At 34.1% G+C, this 9,255-nt stretch overlaps 2 protein-coding genes across 4 annotated transcripts; one reads left to right on the top strand and one right to left on the bottom strand.

The window, feature by feature from the left end:
• The first annotated feature begins 739 nt into the window (after positions 1-739).
• Positions 740-5,501, top strand: LOC115955372 (reticulon-like protein B16). 3 transcript variants are annotated; one of them, XM_031073483.1, is made up of 6 exons: positions 885-1,220; positions 3,168-3,348; positions 3,445-3,586; positions 3,953-3,957; positions 4,144-4,213; positions 4,936-5,501. In XM_031073483.1, exons 1-6 carry the CDS (start codon positions 1,085-1,087, stop codon positions 5,008-5,010), a joined length of 609 nt encoding a protein of 202 aa, XP_030929343.1. In that variant the 5' UTR covers positions 885-1,084; the 3' UTR covers positions 5,011-5,501. The 3 variants fall into 3 exon arrangements, with proteins under 3 accessions (XP_030929341.1, XP_030929343.1, XP_030929342.1); XM_031073481.1 differs by lacking the exon at positions 3,953-3,957 and having other exon boundaries at positions 740-1,220; XM_031073482.1 differs by lacking the exon at positions 3,953-3,957 and having other exon boundaries at positions 885-1,214.
• Positions 5,502-5,913: 412 nt separating this feature from the next.
• Positions 5,914-9,047, bottom strand: LOC115955373 (macro domain-containing protein VPA0103). Its single transcript, XM_031073484.1, has 7 exons — positions 8,677-9,047; positions 7,525-7,573; positions 7,333-7,435; positions 7,131-7,226; positions 6,970-7,044; positions 6,473-6,542; positions 5,914-6,300 (listed from the first exon to the last, which is right to left on the bottom strand). Exons 1-7 carry the CDS (start codon positions 9,001-9,003, stop codon positions 6,226-6,228), a joined length of 795 nt encoding a protein of 264 aa, XP_030929344.1. The 5' UTR covers positions 9,004-9,047; the 3' UTR covers positions 5,914-6,225.
• Between the last annotated feature and the right edge of the window lie 208 nt (positions 9,048-9,255).

Here is a 9,255-nt window from a genome sequence, read left to right as displayed (position 1 = left end):
TCAATTAAAGTTTAATTTTGTGCAATGTGTTTCATCTAATCAAATTTTTTTTTTTTTAATTTTTGTGTCAAATGAGTTAATTTAGTGTAAAAAACGAGGAGTCTAATATAAGTAAACCATAAAAAATATAACTTTTGAATGATTTTATATTTATGAGCCATTTTTTTGTATAACTAAAAACAATTCAAGAGTATAAGTCATATATATATATTAATAGCCAAAACTAAGAGAAAATCCAATTAAATTCTAAATTGGAATCTAATTTTGCGCCACGTATCTCATCTAATTTTTAAATCTGGGTGTTAAGTAAATTATTAGGTGCAAAAATTGAAGAGTCTAAATTCAATTAGATTCTAAATTGAATTTTAAATGGAGTTTAATTTTGCGCATGTGTTCTATCTAATTTTTTAATTTTTGTGGCAAATAAATTATTGAATGCAAAAATAAAATAGTCTAGATCTAATTAGATTCTAAATTATATATATATATATAATTCTGATTTTTTTTAAAATGTATTCGTGCATATGCACAAAATTATACACTAATTTTCATAATAGTTGAGTTGACAATATTTTATTATGAACATAACACTGTTATCTATCATTCACAATTTGCTACATCGGTATTTATGAAATTTTTTGCAAAGTTTTAGGGTTTGAATTTGACCCAAGTAAAAGTATAGGGTTATTTTTTGGTTATAAAACCCATCCCAAAAAAAAAAAAAAAAAGTTTATAAAAATTATCTTGGCTATTCGTAGCCTTTCAAGGCGACCAAATATAGTATCGCCTCAACAAAACCTTTCAGTTCAATATTATCACCGCGGAGCTTGTAAAGTCGACTTTGACCATTTCTTAGTTTCTTTTAGAGCTGGCCACGTATTCACCTCGGAAAGCGTGAAGTTGACTACTCCAGAATTCTGATCCCAACTCGGAGTCTCGTACACAAAAAGAAAAGTTATTCTCAGCTTTCAAAAATTTTGAAACCAACTTGAAAAATTCTCAGTTGCCCAATCCAAGTTTTTGCCTCATCTTTCTCCTTCTGGGGTTTTCAACTTGTCTGGGGTTGTATTAGTTCTGGGTTTTCATGGAAAGTCCAGAGGACTTGTGTAACATAGAGGATGATGAGGACGCAAGAAAGGCCACAGCTTGCACATCTTCAGGTAGCCCAGGAGAGTCAGCTTACCGAGGCACAATCCACAGTTTTATGGGTGGAGGTAAAGGTAAAAAAAAAAAAAAAAAGATTTTTGACTGACTTTATTTCATTTTCATATGTTAAAGTTGCGTCCTTTACATTTGGGATTTATGATTTATAGTGGTTTTAAGATGAAGGGAATTTTTGATTGCTTCTAATGAAGAACAGATTTGGGTGTTATATGAAGTGGGCTTTCGTGCATTTTCAATTTTAAACACAACTGTTGATGCGATCACTCTTTGCAAGTTTGTGTCTTTTTTAGTGTGTTATTGCGGCTTAGACAATTTGTGCTGGAGTTCAATTCCTTCCCTTAATGTAAGTTTTATGAATTGAAAAAATTGGTGATTGCATCTTATTCTCTAATTAAGTTAGTGGGTTCTTGACCAATGTGAAAAAGGAACATAATTGGGTATCATGTTACAGACTTTGATGGATTAGTAATTGTTTCCAAATTTTTTAACTTTGTGTTTTGTGCTATCATGTCTTTCTTTAATTTATCATTCAGGATGATGGATAGGATTGAGAATTGGAAACTTTTAATGGGCAAAACAGTTTTAATTAAAAGTATGAAAACGATAGAAGAGATGGTACCTGTTAGGTAAAATTGGATGGGGGCAATCATGAATGGAGAAGGTATTTGTGCAATAGATTGTTTTGTTTGAACGTACTCAAGGGCCTTTTGCAGTGGCTTGTTCTGCCCGTTAAAAGTTCCCAATTCTCAATCCTAACATCTGCAATCATACCATGGTGTTAGACCATCAATAGAAGGCAACTGGATTTTCTGAAAGTTATGTTAAAGAGGAGTGGTGCCACTTTGGTTCATTATTAATTGTATGTGTAGATTGCTATGGTACCCTGGTATAGGAAATTTAGAAATTAAACAATGCAAGACTGGCTGAAATTGAAACAGATGGTGATAAATACACATCATATGAGAAGATAGGAAGAAAAGAATAGTACTGGAAAAAAGGGGTAGAATGTAACTCCTAGTTATGGATGATATTGTAGTAGCAACCACCATTTATGTTATGTCATACGAGTCCATTATATCACAAAGTTTGCCTTACGGGCCTGTGTGTTGTACCTAGGTTTAATTGAAGTTGTCTTCTTTTATTTCTTTCAGTGATTCACCTTGGAAAAACTCTTCTTGATGTATTCTCTCTAAAAGTGATAGTATTAATGATGTGTAGTAAATGCCATTGTATCAATGATTATATATCACAGTTTTTGCTTATAGAAAAAAAGAAAAAAAGAGAGATTATACGGAGTTTCTATATTTTGAATCAATGTTTTTAGCACAACTTGGATTTATGTTGCATCCTTCTTTGCAATCACAACTGCTGTTGGTTTTCTCTTTTAATCCATCATGTACAGGAAAATTTTTTGCTCTTCTCTGATTGAAAGTTTGTATTTATTTGCTGAGACCAGCCTTTTCATCTTCTTCTTCTTCTTTTTTTTTCCTCTCTCTCTTTCGGCTAAAAGATACCAGCCTTTTCGAATGGCTTGACTGTTTGCTGCATTTTTCTTTCATGCAAAAGCAGTTGAATTTGCATTACAGTACTTTACATATGTAGGAGATAGAAGGGGTGCCTGATTTGAGATGAGAACAAATCCTGTGTACCTTACCATTGAAAAACTTCCTATCCTTTACAGACCAACTCTTTTTCTGGGTCCTCTTTTTTTTTGTTATTTGGATTTGACCTTTACATTATCTTTATGTTTCTCATCCCCCTGCCTCCAATCCATTTGAATTTTTTTTATTACCAACTCTAATTAGCTGGATTATGACGTGTTGAGCATTTATAATATGTACCACTTTCTTTTATTAGCAATTACAATTTGCCATCAAAACCTGCAGCAAACTAGTAATGTAAATTTTCATATTATTTTTCACCAGCTACAGCCTTCTTGCATATATTTACATGTGTTCTCTAGTTGATATCATTTTACTTGACTATCTGTATTTTTATTTTAGCTGCTGATATTCTATTGTGGAAGCGGCGGACTGCTTCTTTTGGTGTCATTGTTGTTGCTACAGTTGCATGGCTCCTATTTGAGCGGTCTGGATTATCATTCTTATCAATTTGTTCAGATGTGTTGCTGATTTTAATCATACTATTATTTCTTTGGGCCAACTATAACGTTATCAGAGATAGGTAATCTTACCCTTGATCTGCTAATTGATTATATCTCTCTACTATTATAGAGCCCAAACTATTTTCATCATGAGAACTGTTTCCATTCTTGAGCAGACAATTACAAACATTACCGGAGCTAGTATTATCAGAGGAAATGGTTAATAATGCTGCAGCATCATTTCGTGTTAAAATCAATAATGTTCTGCATATGGCTCACGACATCACTCTTGGCAAGGATTTTAGACTTTTTTTCAAGGTCAGTCTAGATTTACAGTATAATTATTCAAACATGCTAAGCTGTATGGCTGAGGTGTTGCAACCATAGTGGGGCAAATATGAGGCAATCATGATTTGTAGATGACAATTATTCATCCATTGTCAAAATGATAATCAACCTACATTTATTGGTGCCCAAAAAAAATGGTTTAAATATGCCAAGAGGGGGCAGAGATGTGGGGAAATGTCCAAAAATGGGCAGGGGTGACCATGAGTACCTGTGCAGAGCCTTTCCCTGAAGAAAAACAAGAATTTTCTGTTTCAGAAACTGCACTGCGACTCAACTGTGTTTAATTTTCTCTTAGACAACAATTTGGTATCAATGTTTGTTCTATTTGGTTTGCAGGGCAGGTAGTGCAAACCACTGTATTTGGGTTCCAATCCCCTGCATGATTTATGGAGCTCTCTGCTATTTAAATAGGTTCTTGGGATCTATTATTGATCCCACTGAAACCATGGGAATCTTCTTTTAATTGTGCATTGTGTACCTTGCTGATTCATTTAAGGAATTCTCTCACATACTATTATGTATTACAGGTGGTGGTCTGTATGTGGCTCTTGTCTGTCATCGGTAGCTACTTCTCTTTCTTCACTCTTGCATATATTGGTATGCAAATTCATCCTTAGTCTGTCACTTAAGTGCGGTGGCTGATGTTGTGTAACTTGTTCCTCTGTGTGTGTGTGCTGCTTATTGTTTTCTTTTTCTAACCTTTTCCTTTTAAAGTCATTATATATCTATCAATGTACATATTATGTGTATATCATCACATAATTTGGCCCAGTTATTATATAGGAAAATCTTCTGTCTCTTTTTTACGCCCTTGTTCTTCCTTTGTCTTAAAAAGATGCACTGTGGCTTTCTGTTGTATGTATATCTGCCAATTGACCTTAGATTTTCAACCTGTAGCAATATATCTGTCTTGCCATGTCATGGGATGTTTTGCTTGCCCCTGCTAGTGTGTGCTACTGTAGATCACATGTGACAATCCAGATTTTTCTTTCAAACTTGAGGCCAATTTGAAAATTAACCATTCTTGCATGGTCAGCATAAGACATCCATCATGTCTTGGCAACAAAATGAGCTCCCATTTAACTTAAGTAAACTATTTTTCTGACTTGAGCTCGCCAAAAACTTTCCAGCCAACTGCTTTTTTCTTATACACACGGAATTAGGTGCATAAGACACTTATCAAATTTTTTTTTTTTTTTAAATTTCTTTTTCTTTTTCTTTTTCGTTTTCTTTTTCTTGAGAGAGAGAGGTTGATTTACAAATAAGTTCCTCAGTTTTTGATGCTCTACTTACACTTTTCTCTAATTCGATGGCAACAGGAACCATCATATCAATTACAGTTCCTGCGTTGTACAGCAAATATGAGGAACCTGTTGATAGGTGTTGCGGAATAATCCAACGACAATTTTCAAAGCACTATAAAATAGTGGATGATGGTGTTTTTAGCAGACTCCCCCGGAATTTTTCTAAGAACAAGGATTCATAGTTCTGAAATTCTAGTTTCAGTAATGAATAACAAAGTGGGCTGTTTTGGAGTTGCAGTGGCTGTTCTCAAGTTATCTGTATGTTTGTTATTTGTTATCTTTTTGTTGGTGGACCAAGACCGAAATCCTTGGTTCTCTCTGTACGTAATGGGTGGAATGCCCATTCTCTTTCATTAGAATTGATTAAGAAAATTTGTGAGCTTGGCACAGCCGTGTAGATTTGGAAGTTTTGAATAGCCAGCTTTTCTTCTGTTACATGTTCTTGAAGCGGCTCAGTGGCCTAAACTTTATTTTGTGAAAACCCCAAAACAGATGGCTTTGGCCATGTGGCCTATTATCATAACAATATCAGTCCACTGGGAAAAGATTATCGACTTTATGGTTTCCAGCTATTGCGATAATTCTGGTTTTCCATGAACCTCATCGGATGTTTTTCATGGCCTGCTCATGATTTATTAAAGAACGCTAATTCTCTGTTGAAAAATCAGGATTGAGTAGGCAAGAAGCCAGAAAGCAGAACGCTAATTATCTGTTGAATAATCAGGATTGCGAACCCTTTACTGTCAAGTAGGCAAGAAGCCAGAAAGACAACCTGAGTTTCAAGTTCACAATCAGATTGAAACTTAATATAGTCGGTTATGGTCTTGACCAGAAAAACCTATTTAGCATGAAAGGAAGCTGTCAGATATGCCTGCATGATAATCAACTACTTACAGAATTTTCAGTAATGGTATGGATTTGATGTTTGTTTGTTCAAAATAACAAGATCAGAAAATCAACACTAATGCTATGGAACAAAAGCAACACAATGTATTAAGATTTGAGAACCTGTTTCTTATTATTAGATGCACATAATAGGGGCATTATGGAGATAGAAGTTCAACTAGCATTCAAACAGGTATAATTTACAATGACACATATAATTAGAATGATCCGTTTTTCCAAGAGAAAGGACATCTTCTCAAAAGTAGTTGTCACTTAAATTTTATCAACCTTAGATATTTAAGTTTTATATATGGTAATTCCATACACAAGCCACCATCAACTTCAAAGTAGAACAGCTGCACATATAGATACGATAGGCAAGTGCCCATAATTCTCTCCATAGCTAGCTGATATAACAGACTAATCTTTCAGCACTTCGTTTGCCTTGTTCAACCACACATTGTAAATATCTGGAGAGAATAGAACAAAGTGTACCTGCAAACAATACATCATGTAAATGCCAGTTCACAAGAAATTGCACATTTATAAGAACCAAACAACTTTGCTACATAAAATAAGTGAAGATACTGGAAATGTGGAGTCCAAAGCAAAAAAGAAAAAAGAAAAAAAAAAGAAAAAAGAAAAAAGAAAAAAAATAGAGGAATACCTCTTTAAAGTCATTTGAGGACTCTTTAGCTGTAGATATAGCTATCGTCGCAGCTTCATCAAAAGGATATCTGAAAGATATGATAAGGAATATAAAAAAGATATAATTTTCATACACTTTTTATGGACATCTAAAGAGGAGAAATTAGAATCCACAACTATACCTCAGTCATTTATAACTTCAACTGAGCAAGTAATTTTCATAATGTTTTTGTTGCCAAAATTATGAAGAACATTGGTAATTTTCCTCATGTTATTGATTAGAACTGAATTAAGAGCACGTTAAAGCATGAGTTATTGAAAGGTCAAAAATTTAATTGAGTCAGTCCACATCACTTAGGTAAATGAATTCTCCATTCGAAATTCTTGTCATTAAGGGCAACAGATGTTAGGACTCAATAAAAGCAACCAAGAAAGATAAGCTGTTTTTCTATGTTATAAGAAATATGTGTAATCCTGTGCTTGAAACACCTTGTTAGTAACAGCTGTTCAGCTTACCCATACACACCACAGGATATGGCAGGAAATGCAATATATTGAATGCTGTTTTCTTTGGCAACACTCAAGCTGTTCCTGTAATTGATTTGGCAAAAAGAAATCATCTTTAACAGTGACAAATAAAACATGCTAACTATAATAGCAGCAACATACACAAGTACCTATATGCATTTCTCAGAGAGGCTTGAGGGTTACTATCAGCATTGTAGATGGGTCCAACGGTGTGAATTACATGAGATGCAGGCAATTTAAAACCTCTGCATAGTTATGATACAACTAGTTAGTCTATTGATATGTGTTTCTGACATACAAGTTAAAACGATGCCGTAAGTAAAAAACAGAACTTAGGCCATAAGAGCTTACGGGGTAAGCCTTGCTTCTCCTGTGGGGCAACGAACTCCAGGCCTGACTTCTGGAACTTTATAACAAGCTTGAAGGAGGTCTGGACCAGCAGCTCTATGTATAGCTGAAGAAAAAAAAACACAGAAGTATCAAAGTTATGGTCGTTGTTTTATTGCTATTACAACAAATACCCATAAGAGATTAATGTATTACCCCCATCTGCACCCCCACCTCCAAGCATTTGCTCATTTGCTGGATTAACCTGCAGAACATGTCCCTCAAAATGAAGAAAGACGCACTGGAACTCATAGTAATTGATAATTCATTGCAAATAAGAAACTAGATAAAGTAGCTTCTGAATCCCTAATTATGCAATCAGGTAACAATGGCACCCATTGCAACAATTACCTCATACATCCAATATATGAATCTTTCCTCTCACAACATGTGGGCTCTACTACCATATAAGTCAGTGGCGGCCTTAGGAATTTTTTTTAGGGTGATTACTAAATTATTCAAAATTTATAAAGAGAGAATTCGAACATATTAACGTCACAAAAAAAAAAAAAAAAAAAAAAAAAAAAAACCACGCAAATACATAACGTCACAAAAAAAAACATTCAAATACATGAAATAATATAATTTTTTTGTACTATCAAAGAGAATAAGAAAAAAAAGATAAAGTGCAAATTGAAAATGCTGATATGAGAATAATAAAGTGACTACAACAATTTCATAACAAATCTTATGCAACAAGTTGTTAGCCTATTATTGGTGAGTAAAACACGTCAATATTGAACCCGAATTAGAATTAGTAACAACTTACCACATAAAAATTATTGTGAAAACTCTTATATTTATCGAACTCAAATTCTTATTATTCTCAAGTAAAGGTGTTCAAAATTTTTATTAGGACGGTGAAAATAGGTTAATTTAGTATATAATATATTTTTTTCAAGTCAGGGTGGTCACTGAACCTATTAATTTAAATTGATAGCATAACTCGTAACATGGAATCACAATTCAAAATCAAAATACAATACATATTCCATTTCTTCCTTCCATCCAATTCTGTTAGTGTTTTTGTTTTTGTTTTTTGGTGGGTGTGTGTATGTGCGTGTCCAAATGTAGTACATTTTAAAATTTCAGGGACGAAAATGATGAAAATAGAACATGGGTCATGATATTTTAGGCATTTCACTAAGATCGACAATATCAATCAATACGCAGTTAAACACAGATTAATCAACAATTTGTTTGGCCATTATAAATAACGAGAACTTAATCGATTTGCGCAGTCATATATTATATACATAAACAATGTTGTAAACAGAGAGAGAGAGAGAGAGAGAGAGAGGCACTGACAATGGCATCGGTTTTGGAGTCAACGAACCATTTGGTTATATCCCCCTTCTGAATAACGAGAGCTGCGGAAGGAGACAGAGGGAAGCGAACGACGTCGTCTCCTCCTTCATTGGAAACCCTAGCAGCAGCCATTAAAAATGGTGGTGATGAATGAGTGAGGCGGGTTCGATAGGGGAAGAATCTTGTAGAAGTAGGATTCGGGTTCAGCTTCAGCGTTGAAGAAGTGATGATAGTTTTGGTTGTTGTCGTTGGTGTTGGTGTTGGTGTTGTTTTGAGGGTTCGGGAAGCTACGAGTAGTGATCGTCCTATACACCAAGTGCTACTCATCAGTCATCAGAAGGAGGGTGGGATTGGGATTATAAGGTGCTGTTTGGTATTTAAACAAGGATTTTTGCTAATGTGTGGGCACACGGTAAGGAGTCATTTTTAGAAAAAAAATTGAAGGGGTAAATTTTTTCAATTTTCGAGAAAATATTTTTAAGATATAAATATTATTAAATATTTTTATTTTGGGGGTAAATTGAAAATTACACTTGGATAAGTTTAGATTTTACACCTTAAAAGTTTAGAATTTAAATT

The sequence above is a fragment of the Quercus lobata genome, chromosome 8, assembly GCF_001633185.2.
Source record: "Quercus lobata isolate SW786 chromosome 8, ValleyOak3.0 Primary Assembly, whole genome shotgun sequence".
In the NCBI taxonomy this organism is placed as follows: domain Eukaryota; kingdom Viridiplantae; phylum Streptophyta; class Magnoliopsida; order Fagales; family Fagaceae; genus Quercus; species Quercus lobata.
This window is presented reverse-complemented; position numbering and strand designations above follow the sequence as displayed.

Excerpts from the sequence above, each read along its gene's own strand:
- LOC115955372 (XM_031073481.1), top strand. The coding sequence starts at position 1,085 with ATGGAAAGTCCAGAGGACTTGTGTAACATAGAGGATGATGAGGACGCA. Across the intron at positions 1,221-3,167 it reads TTTTATGGGTGGAGGTAAAG|CTGCTGATATTCTATTGTGG; the intron begins GTAAAAAAAAAA and ends TTTTTATTTTAG. Across the intron at positions 3,349-3,444 it reads TATAACGTTATCAGAGATAG|ACAATTACAAACATTACCGG; the intron begins GTAATCTTACCC and ends ATTCTTGAGCAG.
- LOC115955373 (XM_031073484.1), bottom strand. The coding sequence starts at position 9,003 with ATGAGTAGCACTTGGTGTATAGGACGATCACTACTCGTAGCTTCCCGA. Across the intron at positions 7,436-7,524 it reads AGGTGGGGGTGCAGATGGGG|CTATACATAGAGCTGCTGGT; the intron begins GTAATACATTAA and ends TTTTTTCTTCAG. Across the intron at positions 7,045-7,130 it reads TCTCTGAGAAATGCATATAG|GAACAGCTTGAGTGTTGCCA; the intron begins GTACTTGTGTAT and ends AATCAATTACAG.